Source organism: Capra hircus, assembly GCF_001704415.2.
Source record: "Capra hircus breed San Clemente chromosome X unlocalized genomic scaffold, ASM170441v1, whole genome shotgun sequence".
Classification (NCBI taxonomy): Eukaryota; Metazoa; Chordata; class Mammalia; order Artiodactyla; family Bovidae; genus Capra; species Capra hircus.
Window position 1 is genome coordinate 59,632,893 of NW_017189516.1, and position 23,461 is coordinate 59,656,353.

Here is a 23,461-nt window from a genome sequence, read left to right on the forward strand (position 1 = left end):
AACATCTTTTTATCACAGATTTAGAGAACAAACTAGTTACCAGTGGAGAGAGGGAAGACGTAGTAGGGGATTAAGAAGTATAAACTGTGAAAGCGTGTTACTCACTGACTTGTGTTGGACTTTTTGTGACCCTGTGGACTGTAGCCCGCCAGGCTCCTCTGTCCATGGGATTCTCTAGGCAACAATACTGGAGTGGGTAGCCATTTCCTTCTCCAGGGGATCTTCCCAACCCAGGAGGTATACACTACTATGTATAAAATAGATAAGTTACAAGGATATATTGTATAACACAGGGAATATAGCCAGTATTTAATAATAACTAGACATGGAGTATAACCTTTAAAAATTGTGACTCACTATATTGTACACCTAACTTATATGCGATTGTACAGCAACTTTTCCTCAATAAATTTTTAAATAAAGTATCTTTCCAGCAATTAATAGAAATTTATTAGTCTACATGTTAAAAAGGAGCATTTAATGGAAAACAAACATTAAATTAATGCTCACCATTTTATCTATCCCATAGGTCAATGCATCACGTCAAGAAGCCAAATTGATGGAGGAATGTGATCTTCTTATTGAGATCATTCAGCAAAGACGACAAATCATTGGAACCAAGATCAAAGAAGGAAAGGTACGATTTCTAGGGTAGAAGGTTTCAAATTCTCTACCTGGAGAAAATATACTTCCATGCACACCAATTGCTTAAGAAATACTGAATGCCTCCTTTTTCTGTATTTTCTGTGGTTGTACTCTTTAAGTCTTTAGGATGTTGGTCAAAGCCCCTTCGTGGGCCAATTTTTGCTCCACCCTTTCTTTGTGTGATGGTCTCCTGAACATACCCGCAATGCAAAGGCTGCTCCATGACCCAACTCCAGGGCACAGCCCAGAGCTCCGGTATATTAGAGCCCTAGTTTTCTGTCTGTTTTCTCTGGGAGAAGATGGGTTTCATAGAGAAGAGTTCATTTCACATTTACTGCTGTATCCCAGCACTTAACACAGCACTAAATAAATGTTTAAATAAGTCAGTCTTTATCTACAGAAATTATGAAGTGCTTTCTAATGTCCCTGAGGGAATTTAGACAGGTGTCATTTCATGGTGGCAAAACTCCTGTCATTGCACTGTATCATAACCCCCTTTGTGGATCTAGTAATGTACTTCTTTTCTAATGTTTATATGTCTGAAATTCCCATGGTTTTGCAGTGCCCTATATTCAAAAAGCAATTCACCAGTTTAAGTTATATTCTTTATGGCCGTCTTATTCAAAATTTATTTCAAAATGTTGGTAACTCTAGAATCACTTTATTCTATTTTTAAAGTAGTCATATTTGTATTGATAGATTTTTGATCCGCTTTATCCCATTTCTCTGCCACCCTCAAGACAATTTTGTAAATATTTAAAAATAAAAAAGTTTGTTCATGATCAAATCAGTTCTTGAATTTCTCTTATTAGTGCTCATAACTATAAGGAAATATGTATAATTAAATCCAATCAGCAAGAATTAAGTAGTATATAGAGATTACAAAAGCAAATGTCTATGCTCTTCGGTTTTCTACAAAATTTGAAAGGTACTTCTCATTGTATAATGTTCCAGACTGCTTTGTCTATGTAGAATGAAAAACATCTATACATGTATGTTGTGATGATGATCATAAACGTTAAAGTCAAATCAAATAGGTCTTGAAGCTGTTCCAGTGAATTATCAAAATAGTATAAAATTATTCTCTGACTTGAGATAGTTTGGCATGGACATGTACAGTCTTCTATATTTAAAATGGATAACCAACAAGGACCTTCTGTACAGCACAGGAAACTCTATCCAATGTCACGTGGCAGCCTGGATGGGAGGGGAGTTTGGGGGAGAATGGATACATGTATACATATGGCTGAGTCCATCCCTTTGCTGTTCACCTGAAATTATCACAACATTGTTGATCGGCTATACTCCTGTAAAAAATGAAGTTTTTTTTTTTTTTAATTATTCCCTGGCCAAGGATGGACTGAGATGTGTTAAACAATTACTTACCTCACATAGAAATTATACTGTCAGTCTGGAATCTGTATTGGATCTGTGTCCTCTTCCATCGTCAGGCACCATGTATATATTTTTTAATACCTGACATCTTCCAGGTTCTCAGACACATGAGAGCCTGAAAACAACTGTAATTAATTATTAATATGCACATGGAAGGCAGTTTGTTTGCCCTTACATGGTCATGTGCAGGGATCAGCTCTTAATACACATTACTTCCTTATTGCTACTCAAACAAATTACCACAAACTTAGTGGCTGAACACAACACAGATTTATTATCTGACCTTCAGAACTCTAAAACCAGTCACAACTAGGCTGCTGTCAATATTTCAGCAGTGCTGTTTCTTTCTGAAGGTGTACAGCGGAATTCATTTATTTTCTGGCTTATAGGAGCCACCCCCATTCCTTGGCTGGCGGTTTCTTCATCATATCACTCTGAGCATTACTTCCCGCCCAGATCTCTTTTCTCTGGCACAGACTCTCCTGGTTCTCTCTCATCAGGACCCTTATAATTACATTGGGATCACCCAGATAACCCAGGATAACCCAGATAACCCCAGCTCCAGATTCTGAATCTAGTCACATCTGCCAAGACTCCTGTGTAAAGGAACATGTAAGGTCACAATTTTTTTAAACTCCTGGGATTAGGATGTGGGCATCTTTGGGGGCCTTTATTCAGCCTGCAATGACTCCACCATAACCTCCTGGCCAGCAGGTCCTCCTTTCCCTTACTTACCTCCCCAGCATGAGGGTTACTCGCATAAACTAGATCAAAGTAGCGAAAGGGTGTCCCCAGTTCCAGCCATGATGATACGTGGGCTTCATGCTCTGGTGTACCCACTCTGCCCTGAATGTGTCTGTGATCCAGAACATAGTAAAAGAGAAAAGCAAAGAGACACATAGCTAGGCCCCAAATGAGATAAGGCTTCTCAGCTCACTGAAAGGGACTAACAAAAGTTTCTTGCCAGCCTCCACCTTGGGTTTGAGCTTTTGGCAAACTTCAGGCCTGGGAGTCTGGAGCAAGTCAGTTGGGTTGGAGCCTGGCTCTGCACTTACTGTTTCTGATGCCTGCACAAAATGCGAGAGCCTCAGCAATGCAGAGATAATACAAGATTCCTGCATGAGGACCCCCAAGGATGAGGTGAGGGCGACTAAGACAGACAGGGTAGGCTAAGCAAGCTGAGTGAGGGAGGGAAAAAACTTATGAATGACTGAAACCCAAACCACAATTCCAAAGCATATAAAGACATCTTGAATTTCTAAAACACCCCCAACAAAATCAACGAAGACATTTTCTCACCTCAGATGAAAGGAATTTGATGGGAAAATATTTAGATGTTCAAAGAGATCCATAGAGGAATAACTTCTAACTTAGAAGAGCACAAAGTTGTGAAACCACAAAAAATGAAGATAGGAAATAAGAAAAAATAGATATAAAAACAACAAATTAGAAGTTTTGGAGGGGAAAATGACTACACTGAAGTTGCAAAGAAAACTCAGCTGGAAGGCAATTTTGGAAGCTGAGTTTCAGCCTCCACAGGGGGGGACTCTACACATAAGAATAGGTAACTTGATCTGTACTTCACACTACATACAAAAATTAAATATACATGGGTCATATACTTAAATGTAAAAACTATCAAGACTCTAGAAGAGAAAACACAGGAGGACATCTTGGTGACCTTGGGTTGGCCCAAGGTTATATACAATGGCAAAAACATAAAAAAATATTTATAAACTAAAGAGATAATTATACATTTTATATTATCAAAAGTAAAAACTTCTCAAGGCACTCTTAAGTGAGGGTAAAGAAAAACCACACATCAGGAAAAAATACTTATAAATGATTTATTTAACCAAGTACATGTATCCGGAATATATAACAGATTTTCAAAACTCATGATTAAGGAAATAGATGACCCCTTCACCAAAACAGATAAAAGATTTGGATAGCTACTTTACCAAAGAAGGTATTAGGATGGCAAATAAGCACATGAAAAGATGGTCAAAATCATTAAGTCATTAAGGAAATGCAAAGTAAAACCTCAGTGAGATACAACTACTTACCTCTTAGGATGGTTGAATTAAAAAGATGGACTATGCCAAGTGCTGGTAAGAATGTGGATTAACTGTAACTCACACATGGTTCTAAGAATGGAAACTGTATTTTAGAAAACTGTTTGACATTTTCTTCAGTAGTTAAATATACACGTACCCTTCCATCCAGCCATTTTAGGTGTCCTGTATTTTAGAAAACTGTTTGACAGTTTCTTCAGTAGTTAAATATACACGTACCCTTCCATCCAGCCATTTTAGGTGTCTACCAAGAAAAATGAAAGCAGATGTTTATATAAAACTTGGACATGAATTTTCATGGTAATATTAAGGGTAGTAGCTTTCCAGGTGGCACTAGTGGTGAAGAATCCACCTGCCAATGTAGGAGATGTAGGAGATCCCTTGTTTAGGAAGATTCCCTAGAGAAGGAAATGACAACCCACCCATTCTTGCCTGGGAAATCCCATGGACAGAGGAGCCTAGTGAGCTAGTCCATGGGGTTGTAAGAGTCAAACGCAACTTAACGACTAAACAACAACAATAGCCCTTGACTGCAAATGACCCAAAGGTTATCAATAGATGAATACAGAAATGATTAGTGACATTTCCATACAACGCTATTCAGCAAGAAAGCCCATGTGACAACATGAGTCATAAGTGAAAAAAGCCAGACAGAAAATAGTATATACTGCATGCGTATATTCATACAGAATTCCAGAAACAACTCTTTCTAATTAGCTACAGTGGCAGAAAACAAATCAGTGAATGCTTAAGGATGAGTGACAGAGGGGTGGGCAGGATAAATGACAAAGGTGCAGGAAGAGAATTGGGGGTATGATACATACGTACATACATACATACATACATACATATATGCTGCTAAGTCACTTCAGTTGTGTCCGACTCTGTGCGACCCCATAGACGGCAGCCCACCAGGCTCCCCCATCCCTGGGATTCTCCAGGCAAGAACACTGGAGTGGGTTGCCATTTCCTTCTCCAGTGCATGAAAGGGAAAAGAGAAGGGGAAGTCGCTCAGTCGTGTCCAACTCTTAGCGACCCCATGGACTGCAACCCACCAGGCTCCTCTGCCCATGGGATTTCCCAGGCAAGAGTACTGGAGTAGGGTGCCATTGCCTTCTCTGATATATATATATATATATTCATTACCTTGAAAATGGGGACTCTCTCATGGGTTTACACATATTTAAAAACTAATCTGATTTGTACTTGAAATATGTGCAGTTTCTTCTATATTAAGTGTATTTCAGTAAAGCTGTTTTATGACAACTAACTTATAAGTGATCAATGCAAAGAAACAAAGGAAAACGATAGAATGGGAAAAACTAGAGATCTCTTCAAGAAAATTAAAGATACCAAGGGAATATTTCATGCAAAGATGGGCACAATAAAGGACAGAAATGATATGGACCTAACAGAAGCAGAAGATATTAAGAAGAGGTGGCAAGAATACACAGAAGAACTATATAAAAATCATGACTCAGATAAACATGATGGTGTGATCACTCACCTAGAGTCAGACATCCTGAAGTCTGAAGTCAAGTGGGCCTTAGGAAGCATCACTATGAACAAAGCTAGGGGAGATGATGGAACTCCAGCTGAGCTATTGCAAGTCCTAAAAGATGATGCTGTGAAAGTGCTGCACTCAATATGCCAGCAAATTTGGAAAACTCAGCAGTGGTCACAGGACTGGAAAAGGTCAGTTTTCATTCTAATCCCAAAGAAAGGCAATGCCAAAGAATGTTCAAACTACCACACAACTGCACTCACCTCACACGCTAGCAAAGTAATACTCAAAATTCTCCAAGCCAGGCTTCAACAGTATGTGAACTGAGAACTTTCAGATGTTCAAGCTGGTTTTAGAAAAGGCAGAGGAACCAGAGATCAAATTGCCAACATCCAGTGGGTTACAGAAAAAGCAAGAGAATTCCAGAAAAACATCTACTTCTCTTTTATTGACTACACTAAAGCCTTTGACTGTGTGGATCACAACAAACTGAAAAATTCTTACAGAGATGGGAATACCAGGTTTTTCCAGTAATCATGTATGCATGTGAAAGCTGGACCAAGAAGGCCAAGCACCGGAGAACAGATGCTTTTGAACTGTGGTGTTGGAGAAGACTCTTGAGAGTCCCATGGACAGCAAGGAGATCAAAGCAGTCAATCCTAAAGGAAATAAGTCCTGGATATTCATTGGAAGGACTGATGCTAACGCTCCAATACTTTGGCCACCTGATACTAAGAACTGACTCATTGGAAAAGACCTTGATGCTGGGAAAGATTGAGGGCAGGAGGAGGAGGGGGTGACAGAGGATGAGATGGTTGGATGGTATCACTCATGACTCGATGGACATGAGTTTGAGCAAGCTCTGGGAGTTGGTGATGGACAGGGAGGCCTGGTGTGCTGCAGTCCATGGGGTTGCAAAGAGTTGATCACAACTGAATGACTGAACTGAACTTGTATATTTTATACCATGGAACAGTCTTCAGAAATTAAAAGCAATGAAATTAAAAGCAATATTTATATGGATGAATCACAGAAAGAGAAGAAAGGTTTATAATGATTCATGGAGAATAAGAAATATACAGTTTGATGAACTACAAAAAATTGCATACACTATTGAGGCAAATATACATTAGCATGCTTGGGAGTCATCAGAAGTGTGTTTTCTTCTAGAGAGAGACATGAATGGAATTAGGGAGGGACATTCAAGGGCTTCAATGTCATCAATAATATTTTACTGCCTTCTGAAAAATCCTATGCTAATATGATGAAAACACTGACATTTGCTAACGCTGGTGCTATGTATGGCAACATTGGTCATATGACTTGAAAAATTGTACTTTTGACATGTATCCCTTCTTAAAAATGCATGTTTGCCCAGGGACATGATCTCAGAAGAAAGATGAGGGCCCAGTTCAGCTTTTCATTGAGTTACTACCTTGGCACATGACCAAGGGCTAGTTCATCCCTAACCGGGGAATTCACAGTAACTAAGTCCCTGGCCAGGGAATTGGGTGTCAGAGAGACGTTTTAAAGAAAAGAAAAACATGCATGCCAACTCCCTGCCCAGCATCTCCAAGTATGGGCTTGGGGCCCAGTGAGGGTGTCCAGGGTGGTAACTGGGAAGTCTGAAGACATGCAATCCAGAGAGGCGCTCGAACTAGCACTTAAGTGGGGAGCTGAAGGCAGAATCATGGAGCCCACAAAGGTTAATCTGACTCACCTCTTGACTTTGCCTCTGTATTTAGTGCCAGTCATAATGCCCTAGACCCAGAGAAAACAAACTCACTGCATATCCTCCAACCACGGTGGGGGGTGGGGTGCGTGGGAAGGGGTGGGAAAGGCTGCCAATCAGTGATGCTGTTACCCATTAGCACAGACTGGTAATTCCTTCCCTCAGACCATTGCACCTTCTTCGAAATAATAGCTCAACAGCCTTTATGCTTGTACTGACTAAAGAGTCTCAAGCTCTGAGACTCCCCAAGAAAGAGCTGGCTTTATTTCTTCAGCAGTGGGGGATAAATTTCACATCCACACATCAACACATGAAAAGCTGACAGCAGACTCCAGGTTAAGCAAACGATGTACTTATGTTCAGACACATATCTGAGAAAGCTGCAGCTAAAAACAAAAGGGGGTCCCTTCTCGTCACTACTTTTATGTGCTCTGAGTCTCCAGAATTGCTGGTAATTACCCTGGAGTCCATGTCAGGGCTTTTGTATAGCCTTATAAAAATGCTCAGTACAGTCATTGTCAGTTAAGATACTTCTGTTAATTGAGGATCAATGGTTTGAACCAAACAATTTTGGGGTGAGAACCCTATGTAGATAATAAAAGCTCTTAAAATATAAAGAAAAATAAAGGGCCACTTTTAAAAGCATTTGTAAGGTAAAATAAACAGCAAGTAAATTGATATAAGTAGGCCTATGTCCCCAGTAAAAGGAGATTCCAACAAAGAAAGTATTTCCATGATGACTGTGGAAGTAAACTCCACAAATTACAACATTCAGCCACACTTCCCCAAGGAAAAAAGAACACTGCCAACTTGGAAAAAAAAATTAATATATTTTAAAAGGTGTTTTCTAATGAAGGCATTCATATTTTGCTAAATACTCAGTGTCTGATCCTGAAGTGTGGTACCATGTAGGACAGTGCTTCATATCAGTTCAGTTCAGTTCAGTCACTCAGTCGTGTCCGACTCTTTGCAACCCCATGAATCGCATGCTTCATATAATGTGATCCAAATCATGGCCATCTGATTAGAGTCATTTAGGTCAGCAAACTTTGTAAAGGGCCAGGTATAATAAATATTTTCAGTTGTGACCTGTAGGCTCTGACATTACTGCTCACCACTGCCCAATGGTATAGTGTGAAAGCAGCCATAAATGATTCATAAATACATGCATGTGGCCCTGTGCCAATAAAACTTTATTTACACAAACAGGTTTTGTGCTGGATATGGTCCATAGACCATAGTTTGTGAACTAACTTAGGAAAGTGGTTTTCTTTTCTTTTTTCTTTCTTTTTTACTGAAACCCACAGTAAAAAATACATCAAATCCAGCACTGACACACGGACACATAGAGAACTAAGTTTTATGAAACCCAACTTACCCTTTCTACAAGGAATGCACTCTGTTACTGTCTTTTCTCCTCTCCTCTTTCATTTAGTTTTTTTAAATGCTAATCCCATCCATTCTGGTGATTCATCACCTGCAGATCAAAAAACATTATTGCTTGTTAAAATGCAGATTCCCACAGCCCGCCAATTACAGCTCCTCACCTAGGATTTCGAAATGTTGGCCCAGACATTTACAGGTTTTCTTTAAGAGATCCCCAACTGATTCTTGTGCACACCAGGCTTATAAAGCTCCAGTCTGGTCTATCAGATGGAAGTCTACACAGAAGTAAAATTAAAATTAAACCAAGTTGTCTTCTGTAAAACATTTGTATATTTTCTAAGGCGGCTCTCATTTTGGCTTGAATTCAACTTCTGCATGATTTAGGACTTGTTTCCATTTCTTCTTATGTCACTTTGAATTTCCAACATCATGATAGAATTTTGTGTGTGTGTTTTTTTTTTAAAGAAGAAAGTGCAGGTCAAGCATTTTTCCATTTGTAATCTGTGTGATCACTACAACGTATACTGAAAAGACATGAAGTTCTTCAAAAGGAATACTTGGACCTTATTTGTTTTGTTGCTGTTAGAATTATACTAAATACCTTCAGTTCTGCCATGTAACTTGTGATTAAGTATTCCTTCCTCTGACAATTTCTTCTGGATGTATTCCAACATCTTGAATTGGACTCGATGCCTGTCTGAGCTTTACCTCTGGATATAATGCTGTTAGAAGCTAAATTCTATTTGGTATACGATAAGTGTCATTTTATTCAACTAACAAACACAGTTAATCGGCAGTGATGGTCACTGTAATTATATATAATGTGGTAAATCTTTTACCGGGCTTAAGATAACATACTCTATGCCCCAGAGTTTTGACACTTCATTTCTCTAACCCTTGACTTTCAAGAATCTCACTCTTGCCTGCAATCTTGTGGCTGCCGCCTCACAGTTCAGCATTCATTTCCTTTGTCTGCTCTGGTACAACAGAGCTGAAATTGGACAGTCCTCAGAGGCCTCGAGTTCTGACATCTCCTTCCTTCCTTTACTTCGATTAGACTTGCACAGGGATGATAATGATGACTTGGAGAAAGGAGGAATTTCTTGGAGTTAGCAGGAATTCTGGAGGGAACCCGAGCCAGCCTTGTCTGCAAGACAGATGAACTGGCCTCCTCCCTACCCTTTCACCCCAGGCTGTTTTCCATTCCGGAATGATCAGAAAGCCGGCCAAGACCTGTCCCAGGCTGTGTAGACTTGAGCAGGGGGGGTGGGGGTGGGGCCGCGCACACAGGGTGTACTGCTGTTCCAATTAGCACTCTCATTTTCCCCTGGCTTCTGGCCAGAGGGCTTCATCTCCCAGCACACTGCAAACACCAGAGCGACCGGTCAAGTGGGTTACCATGGACTTATCACAGCCTGCCCCGAGGTGATGGTCAGTTATGTTTGAGGGTCGTTTTCAAGCAAGACGGAATCAGAAGTTGGAATGGAGGTTGGAACCAAATGAGCATTTTTATCCAGACTGGGAACTGCTTATCAAAATAGTTTTAGTTATCAAGCATGCACAAAGTGCCTGGAAATGACGTTCCCGGTGAGGGGAAATGGCCCAGCTGTGCTTTTTTTGGCTTTCTCTCATCTGTGGAACAGGAAAAATATTAATCAATGGAAAAAATCCTCCCTTTCTGTTAATTTAACACATGAGTTTGCAGTAGTGTGGGAAATAGTACTATCTAATGTGTTTACATCACCATTTTATTACATGGATGGCAAAGAACTTTTGATTTGATTCAAGCCACACGTTTTGCACCTACGATGTTTTATTTTCTCATTGGCTAAAAAAAATACGATAGAGAAAGTTCCAGGGTTCCCTGTGATCTCACAGTCATTGTGTTAGAATAGCTGAGGGAAGAGGCCCAGTGACCCTCTAACTCACACTGGGCAACACCTTTTTTCCCCATCAACAGGGAAGCAATTCGCAATTCAGGGCTTCCTCCTGAAACAAATTAGTGACACTTCTCCAAGAAGATAAAGAATAGCTCAGACAAGAGTGCCATGACTGGGGTTTACAGCTTTCTCTGCCTCCCTTTTGAACTTTTAGTGAAGGATGACTTGCACACAACCGAACTCGCACACTGCGAGAGTCCAGCACAATGCATTTTCACTAAGCAAGCCAACCCGGGTAACCAACCATCTCCGTGCCTCTTTTGTTCCAGGTGATGAGGCTTCGCAAACTGGCTCAGCAGATTGCAAACTGCAAACAGTGCATCGAACGGTCGGCATCACTCATCTCCCAAGCAGAACACTCTCTGAAGGAGAATGATCACGCACGTTTCCTACAGACCGCTAAGAATATCACTGAGAGGTGAGTGCAGGGGCTGCTGGGAAATTCTCAGCGCCTGGGCTCCCATGTCTGGACTGTGATTGGTTGGCCTTGCCCTGCCTTGCTTTTGTTTGCATTTTCAAGGCTGGGTACCAGAGAGAATGGAGGCTTTGAGTTGCTTTGTTCCCGCTCAAAATGCTTCCCTTTGACCTGTCAAAGCCTTTTCAGTATCAGCCGGGAGTTCAAGGCCTTTGAAACAAGAGCCTGCCAGTTAGAAAGAATAAAATCTGCCTTCTTTTACTGGGGAAGAAAGCTTATGATGGCACAAAACTGCATTTACTGTGACTCTCAGACCTGATCTTATCATATACTTGATAACAAAGAATCAAAATGAACACCAAAACATAAAAGAGAATCTTTTCTTCCATCTCAAGGCTTATCGAGTTTTAAAAACCACTCAGGTGTTGTTCTGAGTGCTATTTTTATTTGGTTGAGAAGCTTTGCCTCTCCTCAAAGGTCAAGACCAACTCATGTCGGAGAGAGAAGACCCAACTGTCAACTTCATACCTCCTTCTTTGAAAATCTTCTTTATTCTATGGTGGGGGACATAAACATTATATGATTTGAAGGGACAGCTCAGCAGCGAAACTGACAGGGGTGACTGCGCCTTCAGTGCACATACTTGATAGGCATAGAATTACTCACCTTCACTGATGCAAACACTTACAGCAATTCTTGGGGAGCCCAAGAAAAGCACCTCGCACCACCTAAATGCATGACATCTCCAGCCAATGCCATTGACATTGACTTTTCATTCAGTGGAATTTTCAGAGTCAACTCACCTTTATCCAAAGCAATAATTGAAGCCTATCCCTGGAAGACCCCAGATAGCTCCTTCTTCCTGATCTTTATCCAGCAGCAGGGCTCTGCAAACTCTGCTTATAAAGGACCAGAGTAAATATGTTCAGCTATGAAGGTTATCTAGTCCCCATGACAACTACTCAACTCAGCCATGATAGGTCTCCAGCAGCCTAGTGTAGATGCAAATGAACGGGCAATGGTGTGTTCTAATAAGACTACTGGCAAAAACAGGCGGTAGGTCAGATCTGGCCCTTGGCCAGGGCTTCCCAGGTGATGCTTAGTGGTAAAGAACCCGCCTACCAATGCAGGAAACGTGGGTTTGATCACTGGGTTGGGAAGATCCCCTGGAGGAGGGCATGGCAACCCACTCCAGTATTCTTGCCTGGAAAATCCCATGGACAGAGGAGCCTGGTGGACTACATTACATGGGGTTGCAAAGAGCTGGACACAACTGAAGTGACTTAGCACACACACTGGACTTTGCCAGCCCTTGGCCTAGGGCAAAAAAAAATACCATCTTCTGACCTGAATTTCTTCAGGGAAAGAGAAAGAAAACTACAGCTTATTGAGGGTTGGCTTATATTGCACACTGTGCTGATGCTTAAAATACCACACAGAGGTGGGCAGTGGTATTTCCACTTCCAGTATCCCTTCAATGGGAGGAGGGTATAGTCTCTTTATGGCTCTAGTCTAGTATCCAGCCGGTTCCTTTGTGTTCTTTCTTCTGTTTGAGATTTCCTCTGTGACTTGTTAGATACTTATCTCTGCCAATGAACGTGGATAACAGCTGGTTATCATCCCTTTTATATCCTTAAAATGATCTCCTCCCTCCTCCAAAGGCAGCCAGCTTCTTTCCTCAGGACTCGTCAGTTCCAAGTGTTTAATTGTCTCCATTGCTCTCATCTGGACTGCCTCCAGGTGCCTGAAATATTCATGCTAAAGTTAAAAAAACTGCAAAAAGCACTAATACTCCGGTGTACCCAGAACACTCAAGTAGACAGCATTTACACTTACATCATGGTTTCCAACTGGGATCCACTAGTACTTTTCTCTGGCTATAAATTGTGCAATGTCCAGATGAAATGTCTAGTATGGAGTTGCATTTCTCAGCACTTCTTAAAAATCTGAGCCAGTCTAACATGGATAAATTCTCACCTAGCAGGAGAGAGAACATGGCCCCATAACAGTTAAGATAGAATGTTCTGGAAGAAGATCTGCATTTGAAGTCTAACACAAGAGCGTGGATGCCCACATGGCATCTCCCTTTGACCCAGCAGGTCATACCTGGACCCATTCAACTCTACCTCTCACAGGCCCATCTCATCAAGCATAGAATCATGACCCACTACTCTTTCCACAAATGAATTTTATCATATATAGGGTTCGCCAGAAAGTTCCTGTGGCTTATTCCATAACAGCTTATGGAAACACCCAAATGAACTTATTGACCAATCCAATACTCTATTCTCAAGCCTCACTACTACATAATTTTTGGTGTGATTGTATGTGCACTTTGCTAACATGATGTTAAATTAGCAAAACTCTTCACTAAATCCATAAGAAACTTGGCATACTACTTATGAAAAGTTTAAACTTCCATCAAGTTTGAACGCATACTACCTGCAAAAATTTGCTAGGAGCCCTTGTCGCTCTGTTTCTTCATCCCATCTCTGTCTGTCTCTATTTGTCAATCCTCTTGGTCAATTCTTGAGCCCTTTGCCCTTTCCAGCCACCAGAATGTGGTAAAAAGGTGATGACCTTGACCTTGTAATTTGGAAACCTGGGTTCAAATCCTAGCACTGTCGCCTTTTAACTGTGATTCTTTGGGTTTGTCCAAGAGCTATTTTTGACTCAGTAAACTGGGCTCCTAATAGCTACCTCTATCCACAGTTGTGATAACATTGCTGGCCACTCCTATAAACACGTCTTCAGTGTTGTAGATACTCCATAATGTTCCTTGGATTTGTATTTTCATATTACTTAACATTCTTCTCTAAAACATGACTTCACAGCTCTGTTCCTGTCTGTCTGCCTTGGGCTTTGGCACCTGTGTACTTGTAAACCATCTTTACTCTTCTAGTCAAGGGTGGAATAGCCACAGGAAACTTAATACTGCAGGCCTTCCTCAAGTTAGAATTGGATGCAATTTTTCTGCATCCGTACATCACTTAAAGTGCATATGTTTGCCTACAAGCTGAATCAGATTGCATAAAGATTTTTCAATTCAGAAACATTAAAAAAAAAAAAAAAACCAAGAGGGGAGAGAGCCTCAAGTTTTACATTGTAAGAGATGCATGTGCTTTAGAATCAAGCCCTTGGCTCTATGCTAATTGCTCAGGAGTAATGCAGACTCACTGAAAAGGCCCCTGATGCTGGCAAAGATTGAGGGCAGGAGGAGAAGGGGGCGGCAGAGGATGAGATGGTTAGATGGTATCATCAACTCAATAAACGAGAGTTTGCTCTGAAGGACAGGGAAGCCTGGAGTGCTGCAGTCCATGGGGTTGCAATGAGTCGGACATGACTGAGCAACTGAACAGCAGCAGCGACAGCTGGCATTTGGGGCTGCTCCCTGATGCTTGCAGTTTCCTCATGTGCTCCCAGTGGGCAAGACCCCCAGTCATCTTGTTTTCACCGTGAAGACCCCAGGACATAGCAAGCTGCCTGATCTAAATGAATGCATGAAGACATCTATAAAACAGGGCGATTATTCATTCCTACCTAATACAGTTCCTGTAGGGATAAAATGAAATAATTTAACAAAGATACTAACTGAGATCCTTATCTCAAGGTAAATGTGCAACAAATGCTAATTTCTCTCCTTCCCACTCACTAAATGGATCCAAATGGATTGTATAATGGACTATATACTCAAGCCTCGCTAATATATCATTCTTGGAGTGGTTTTTTGTACACTTTTCTAAAATTATGTTAAATAAGCAAAATTCTTTACTCAATCTAAGCCTAAGAAAGTTGGTCTACTACTTATAAGACATCTAAAATTAAAATCACATTTGAAAGTGAAAGTGAAGTCGCTCAGTCGTGTCTGACTCTTAGCAACCCCATAGACTGCAGCCCACCAGGCTCCTCTGTCCATGGGATTTTCCAGGCAAGAGTACTGGAGTGGGGTGCCATTGCCTTCTCCATAAATTGTAAATTAGAGACCAAGATACTCCTGTTCCACCAGCACCCAGTAAACCAGCAAGAAGCAAAAGCTCAGTAAAGCACTTCACAGGCCAATAGCCCTGATTACTCAACAGCTGACAGTATTTTTCACTATGGACTCTCTTCATCACAGGGTATGTATCTCCCAGAAAAAGGAAAAAGAGAACTGTTGAGTTAGTTTACCATGCAATAAAAGGTCATACAATGATTTTTAAAGCTATCTTGAATAACATAATGACATAACATGAAAATACACAAAATAGGTACCAAAATGAGGTGTGAAATAATAGGCATTTAGCAGCAAATTATCTGTATCAAGGGGTTCCCTGGTGGCTCAGCAGTAAAGAATATCCCTGCAATGCAGGAGACGCAGGCTCCATGGGTTCAATCCCTGGGTAGGGAAGATCCCCTTGAGAAGGGAATGGCAACCCACTCCACTGTTCTTGCCTGGAGAATCCCATGGACAGAGGAGCCAGGTTGACTTTGGTCCCTAGGAGGGACTTAGAGTCTATCAGATGAAGTCTTTGTCCCACACCGCCATAGGCAATTCAAGGATCCAACCGACTTCTCCAGAATACAAAGCTGACAATGCCAGTCATCTACCGGAAAGATGTCATTTCATCATAAGAATCAGAGTGCATCTGATGAGTGATATTTGAAATGTGTTCTATTGGGTGTTAATTGGTGCGAAAACAACAAGGCTCCAGATCTGGGAAATCCTGAGTTGACGAAAGCAAGCCACATTTTGTTACTATGAGACCTCACCAGGTTTTCCCATGGTGATGTGCATCATAGCCCACCGACCTGAGAGGGACCCATTTCAGTTCCATTGTCAGGGGTCAGGAATGTGGGCAATATTAAGGGAGCAGAGTAGAGAATCTTCCCCTGGCATTGACTGTTTGGCGGAAATGTTGTAAGCACTGTAGCTCTAGACATGTATTCCTTCCACAACACTGGCCCCAAGTGGCTGCTAACAACTGAGTGTCATGGAGATTAGGGGCATCAGAGTCAAAATACAAAGAGGAGGTAGGGACTTCCTTGATGGCCCAGTCGCTAAGACTCTGTTCTCAATGCAGAGGGCCCAGGTTCAATCCCTGGTCAGGGAACTAGAACCCACATGTCACAACTTAAAGATCCCACATGCTGCAACTAAGACTCAGTGCAGCCAAATGAATTAATCTAAAAAAGTAGGAAGAGGAAGTAATGTGCAACCCACCCTATGAGGCATCAAGGTAGGATGCAATACCCTTATTTCCTCCAGTATGGTAAGAGCTTGACACACACATACCTATAAGCATGTGCACACATATTCCCCACCTCCCCCCCCCACCCCACACACACAGACAGACATGACTAAAGGCACAGAACTGAGAAAGCAGGATAGTCAGGGCCCTGGTGGATTTGGGCAATTTATCTGAAAGGCCAAAAGATGGGCAGCAGGATTTGGGGAATAAACATGGCCTAAAATGTTGAATTTGGCAGATCTCCACTCCCCTGTCACTCCAGATAAGAATTTGAAATTGTAGCCAAACATAAATATCTTTCCTTCCATCAAAAATAATAATAATAATAATAATAATAATGTGTAGATGTTAAACGCTGCAGTCATCTCCCAAGAGTCTTTTAGTCAGTCTTTGCCCCTGAGGCTTAGGAACTTTCATTCTCTTTGTTTCCATTCTACCAAGTCCCCACCATCAAGATGGCATGCATTGGGATTCCCTGGTGGCTCAGTGGTAAAGAATGTGCCTGCCAGTTTAAGGAGACACAAGTTCGATCCCTGGTCTGGGAATAGCCCACAGGCCATGGGGCAACTAAACCTGTTCTCCGCAACTACTCAGTCTGTGCCTAGAGCCTGGGAACCGCAGCTACTGAAGCCCGCATGCCCTATAGCCCATGCTCCCCCCTACAGCCCATGCTCCCCAACAAGAGAAGCCACTGCAGTGAGAAGCCTGTGCACTGCAACCGAGGATAGCCCCTGCTCGCCACAGCTAGAGAAAAGCCCACATGGCAACAAAGACCCAGCACGGCCAAAAATAAATAGAATTATTTTCTAAAAAGGATGGCAGGCATTGTCAACAACGTCCCTGACTAAAGCATGGTTTAGTTGATTGTTTCTGGACAACAGAACCAGGAGAAACTTGGCAATGAAATCTATTTTGGATGAACGTGAACAAAAGCTGGTGCCATAGGACAGGGGAAGTACCAGCTCGAGATTATCTGTTCAGAGCATTTGAGATCCTCTAACTTGGTGCGCACAAGGTCTATGCCACATGGGAAGAGCAGAGAAGTGCAATAGAAAGTTCAGTGTTTGTTTCATAATAGCTTGGCACACTTCTCCCTGTTGGACATCATAAAACAGAAATGACTGGGGTTTCACTTTGAAATTTTTATTTGAGGAGTTCAAATGGCACTGTAGCATTTCTTTGAACTTTTCTGCATGGATGCAAATATTTTGAGCTCTTTAGTAAATGACATAATTGGAGGGCTTACTCAATATTCATTGAATAGTTGTTGACTAATCCTAAGATCTGAGTTTGAAGGAGTTTTGTGATAATAGGTCATAAGGAAAGCATTTCTTAAGTTCAGTTTGACCATGTGTGAAAATTGCCTAGCAACCATTCCTTTATCCATGAGTCTGAGTTAGCACTTGTCATAATAATTAGTCCAGTTCTCTTGGGTACAATAATTAGCTAATAAAATCACACAACCCTGCTATTCACTGTTTCTTGGTGAAAAGCTAGAGTGGTGAGTTTAGATTCTCCATCTTCGTTCAAACACTTGAAACTTTGCTTTCCAGGGTTTAGGCCTCTTCAAACTTTCATCTGTGGACCTCAGTATCATTCCTGTTGATTGTCCTCTCTGCTTCCCTCCCTCTGTAGCACTGAATATGTGCCAGAAGTACAATTATAGAAACTTTATTTCTAAGGATTTTGAGCATTTCGCGGACTGACTTTTTTTTAATCAAGGTAAATTTTGCATAACATAAAACTAACCATTTTACAGTGAACATTAGCATTCAGTACATTCACAACATTGTACAATTCCTGCCTCTATGAAGTTCCAAATGATTTTCCTCACCCCAAAAGAAAACCCCACATCCATTATGTAATCACTCCCCACTGTCCCCTTGCCCCCAACCCCTGGCAACCACCAGTTTACTTTCTGTCTCAACAGAGTTGTCTCCTATGGACATTTCATGTAACTGCGTCATACAAGATGTGGCCTTTTGTTTCTGGCTTCTTTCACTTAGCATAATACTTTCAAGGTTTGTACTCATCATAGCATCTATCAGTATTTCATTCCCTTTTATGACTGAATAATATTCCATTGTACAGACATGCCCACAGATGTAATTTTTATAGCCAAGATATATTTCTTTATAAAATCCAAAACTTTAAGAGCCATTAAGAGATGCAAGAAGAGATCTACCTCATAGAGTAACCTGGCTGAAATTTTTCCAGATGAAATGGAAGAGTACAGACCCAGAATTCTCTTCCTGGCTGCTGCCAACTAGCTTTATGGCCTTGTAAACATGAGCATAAGTGCCCTTAATTAGAAAATAAGTAACTAGGTAAAGATTGTTTCTTTGCTCAAAATTTCCTAGCATGATACACATAATAGGCCCTTGGTGGTGTTTGTTTAATATCCTGAAATACCAGAATCAACAAGATTATGAGTCTAGCATAGTTTGATGCGCTCAGAAGTGGTTTACATCATCCCATAATTTTTTTGTTCTTAGAAGGACCACTTGCATTCTTTAATGAGTCAAAATGGTCTGCTATTGATAACTTTTCCAATCAACGTGACAGTCCATTGCAGGAGATTGATGCATACCAATAGCTTGCTTTATAGAGTATACACGAGAAGTCTAACTAGCAACCCTAATGAAGAAGAGAAACAGTGGATCCATCAGGGAAATGTGTGAAAAAGCTCATACATATTTTCTATGGCATCTGCTGGGAATATGGTGCAAGAAAATGAGGACAGGGAGAATGAAAACGAGCCAGACCAAAACTCCTTTTTTTAATGTTTATTTTAGAGAGAGGCTAGTCATTGATTAAACTAATCCAATATCTGGGAACATTCTGTTTTAATCTTCACTTTGCCTTATATGCAGCTTGAAATTTGGGAGATTCCTCTTTGAAGTGGAGCAGGGTTGGGTCTGAAAGGAACAAACAGTTTCCCAGACAGATGTGTGAAGAAATGCCTGGGGCCGTGTGCTTCTCACTTGGGTTAGATGTGCGGGGGGCAGGCAGTTACATACACAGTAATGTGAAATATGAATATTCTTTCGCCTCCATGGGGAATTTTTTTCTGATAGTAAAAAGGAAGGGAGGAAGCCATTCCGCTGTTTTCCCACGTCCTCTGCCTTCTCTTGAAGCTTGTGCTCATTTGCATGTGTTGCTGCTTGTGCCATTCTGAGATTCTTTTTAAGGCTCACATACAAAAACGGCACTGGTTTTTGTGGGGTTTTTTGACATTAAAAAAATTATTTTAAATTGAAGTATAGCAGATTTACAATGTTGTATTTATTTCTGCTGTGCAGCAAAGTGACTCAGTTACACATATATATTTTTTTTCATATTCTCTTCCATTATGGTTTATCACACAGCATTGAACATTCTACAGTTCCCTGTGCCATATGGTAAGACCCTGTCATTTATCCATCCTATATATAAGAGCTTACATCAAAAACACTATTTTTTAATGATATTTCTTTTCCTTTTATTTTTTTCATTTTCATGCAATGATGGTAAAAGCTGGCTTGACATTTCTAAAAAGTTGTTTTGTTTCAATTACAGAGTCTCCATGGCAACAGCATCATCCCAGGTCCTCATTCCTGAAATCAACCTCAATGACACATTTGACACCTTCGCCTTAGATTTTTCCCGAGAGAAGAAATTGCTAGAATGTCTGGATTACCTTACAGGTAATGTCTGTGGTATTTTCTTGAATACCGGGTATATTCAGTAATACAACACTTTGCCACTAGATGAGTTTCCTAAAACCAGAGGTGTGGAATTCTGGTGAGGAATGGAGTCTAATATTCCTGTAAAAAATGTTTGACATTCCTTTTTTTTTCTAAGCAAAATAATACAGCCCAAGATTCAATTGGGGACAGAGGCAAAAAGATAATTTAGGTCACTAAAAGCACACTTACCACCATTTTTTCTCAGAGTATGGGTACCACACATGATACCTCTTGTCAGCCAGTATAGGGTTAGCGTGGCTGTTTTCCATTTCGTGTCCACAAGGCAGATGACTCTCACAGTACCTTGGCAGAGAAAAACGTGGCAGTTAACTCTGATGGGGTATCTACCCTGCTCCACCTCTTGGTGTCTAACCTTCACAACATCGAATTGAGGTCAGGTATTATAATCCTCATTTTGCAAACAGTAGAGGTCATGCATCTTGCTGGAGGTCAGACAGCTAGAGAGAGGCAGAATTGGGATTTACCTCAGGTCTGTACACACTCCAAAGATCTCTGTTCTTTCTACTAAAAGGCTGGATTTCATCTTGGCGAAGGTCACCATAGCAAATGTCCCCCAGATCACAGTAGGATTCCTGGTGCCATGTTTCAGTTCTGTGGTTTCTGACAGGCTTTTTCTTTGGGGTCAAGCTTAAAAAACAAAATCAGCCATAATACAGGAAAACCTCAGGCTAGTCCTATTCCTAACCATGCTCCCAAATTTTTCTCTGCTGTCAACCCCTGGGCTTCCCAGGTAGCTCAGTGTAAAGATACCACCTGCCAATGCAGGAGATTCGGGTTCGATCCCTGGGTTGGGATGGTCCCCTGGAGAAGGAAATGGCAACCTGCTCCAGTATTTTTGCCTGGAGAATCCCATGGACAGAGGAGCTTGGTGGGCTACAGTCCATGAGGTCACAAAAGAGTTGGACACGACTAAGCAATTAAACAATTAAGGCAAGAACAAACATGATAGAATGTGGATTGAGTGGACACCTTTATCTGTGTTGTCCAAGGCTGCAGTGCCTGTGACTTCAGAGAAGCTCTGTGTACAGAGCGAATCCAAGTGTGCACTGAACTTAGGATCTACCACCTTCAAGAGACCACATCCTTAACTGAGCACAACATCAGCATCTCCACTCTTATCATGTGTGTGTATGAGAGAGAGAGAGCAAGAGAGAGAACATGCGTGCACACACACACAGCTGGGAAAAGGGAAGTAGGAGAGAGGGAGCACTGGGTAATGTGTATTTTTCTAGTCTGTGGTTAGAAAGCACACTTGTATATTCAAGGGTGCTGTACCCAGAAGACCAGTTTTTTCCTTACCTGGACCCAGGGTGTTATTTTTAGCCTTTGTGCATTTGCAAGGGAGGCAAGTCACTCTAGAAACATCTTATCGTAGGGAATTCTTTCAAACCGTATAATTCCTAGGAAGAAAGGAAGAAATTGACTCAGAAAGCATGTCCAGTAAGGAATCAAACTGGATTTCAGCCATTCATGGATATAGCTCTGAGATTTATCTAAACTAACACTAATCCATAGAACTTTCTAAGATGGTAAGAACAGTCTCTATCCACACTGCCCAGTCAAGTACCTAACTAGCCACATAGGTTTACTGAAAATTTGACATGTGCTGAGTTTTTACTGGACATGAGTTTGGGTAAACTTCAGGAGTTGGTGATGGACAGGGAGGCCTGGCGTGCTGCGGTTCATGAGTTCGCAAAGAGTCGGACACGACTGAGTGACTGAACTGAACTGAGTTTTTACTTGTAGTTTGCTTTAATTAAAATTTAATTGCAATGTCAAGAGCCGCATGGAGCTCATGACTACTATACCGGACCATTCAGGTCAGCCTTTCTGGCACTGAAATGCTTTATATGATAGCATCCTATTAAGTAAAAGTCTCCTTTATTCTTGTATCATGTGGGAATGGGTGTGTTTGCAACAAGAGAAAATCCAGTGAGCAGTGACTGAACCCCTCAGAGAGGATTCCTATCACAGAAGACGGGATAGCAGAGGTGTGCCGCTCATGGCTGGACAGCAGTTCTGTGATGACCTCAGACACCAGGCTCTCTTTTTCTGCTTTGCTATCCTCATCTTGCCACATGATTCCATTACGACTCCACCTCCAAGCATTATGCCCAAGTTACAGACAAAAAGAAAAGGACAAGAGGGGAAATGATGACCAAAAGCTCTGTCTACCAGGTTTGTCTTTATTTAGGAAAACCAAAACCTTGTTCAGCAGACAGACCAATCCAGGGCTTCCCTGGTGGTCCAGGGGTTGAGGATCGCCTGCCAATGCTGAGGACATGGGTTCAATCCCTGTTTCTGTAGAATCCCACATGCCACATGGCAACTAAGTCCGTGTGCCTCAACTATGGAAGCCCATGAGCCCTAGCGCCCATGCTCTGCAACAAGAAAAGCTACTGCTATGAGAAGCCTGTGCTCTGCAAATAGAGAATAGCCCCTGCTCACTGCAACTAGAGAATGCAATGAAGACCCAGTAGAGCCAAAATAATAAGTGAATCTTTTTTAAAAAAGTAAAAAAAAGACCCATCCAGGAAATTTCCACTTCTGTCTTATGGGCCAGATCCATGTTGCAAGGTCATGCCCAAGGGCAAAGATGACTGCAAAATGTTTGGCTGGGCATGTGGCCATTTCTGCACAAAATCAGTGTCTTATTGATAAGAGTGTGTCCTCCCCCTTTCCCAATAGTTGTTCAATAGCATTTCAGGAAATGTATGCCCATCCTAATCTGTGTGTGAATGCCAAGGTACTGACTGCAGGGGAAAGTGACCTTAGTTTGCACTGACTTGTAATGTGTACACCATATATCATCCCAATGGCTGTTTATGCCAAATGAGAGACCATATGGGGTACCTGTTATTATGCCTTCTTAGCTGTCAACCTCCAATACAAATTTGGACCATTTCTAGACATAACATCGATCCTGGCCATAACATACAATGCTTGGCTGATATTGCCAAGTCCAAATAGTTTATCAGACATTTGTAAGCAGGAAATGAAGTGTTTGTGAAGTATTAGCCCATCATTGCTTGTGTCCTGTTTATGATAGAAGCAAGAAAGTAACAGTTATGGGACCAATTGCATGAATATTGAAATTGGCAACCCGCTGCTGTTCTCATTTACAGTAAATTGGATATTGACTTTTTAGGACAAAGCCATTGGCTTTATAATCAAAACAGGGTTAGCCTGCCTGACTATTAAAACAAGATTTTTTTTTTTTTTGCCCCTGACCTCCTCTAAATGGTATGTCAAGTGAATAAGCCAGAGAGGTGACATTTCCTCTCTGATTACAGCTATAGCCATGTGTCTCCCAGCTACCTGCCTATTTCCAACACTGTTCTTTATATTTAATCATATATAGCAGTGCAGAAAGAACCAAATCTTTCTACAGT

The 23,461-nt window shown here is 41.3% G+C and overlaps 1 protein-coding gene across 4 annotated transcripts in view; it reads left to right on the forward strand.

The window, feature by feature from the left end:
- MID1 (midline 1) overlaps positions 1 to 23,461 on the forward strand; it is a 415,869-nt gene that overhangs the window by 366,470 nt on the left and 25,938 nt on the right. For all 4 annotated transcript variants that reach the window (XM_005701122.3, XM_018043818.1, XM_018043817.1 and 1 more), the window contains exons 4-6: positions 530 to 637; positions 10,947 to 11,095; positions 19,879 to 20,006. In XM_005701122.3, the coding sequence (XP_005701179.1) occupies positions 530 to 637; positions 10,947 to 11,095; positions 19,879 to 20,006 (385 nt within the window). The remainder of the gene's footprint in view (positions 1 to 529; positions 638 to 10,946; positions 11,096 to 19,878; positions 20,007 to 23,461) is intronic.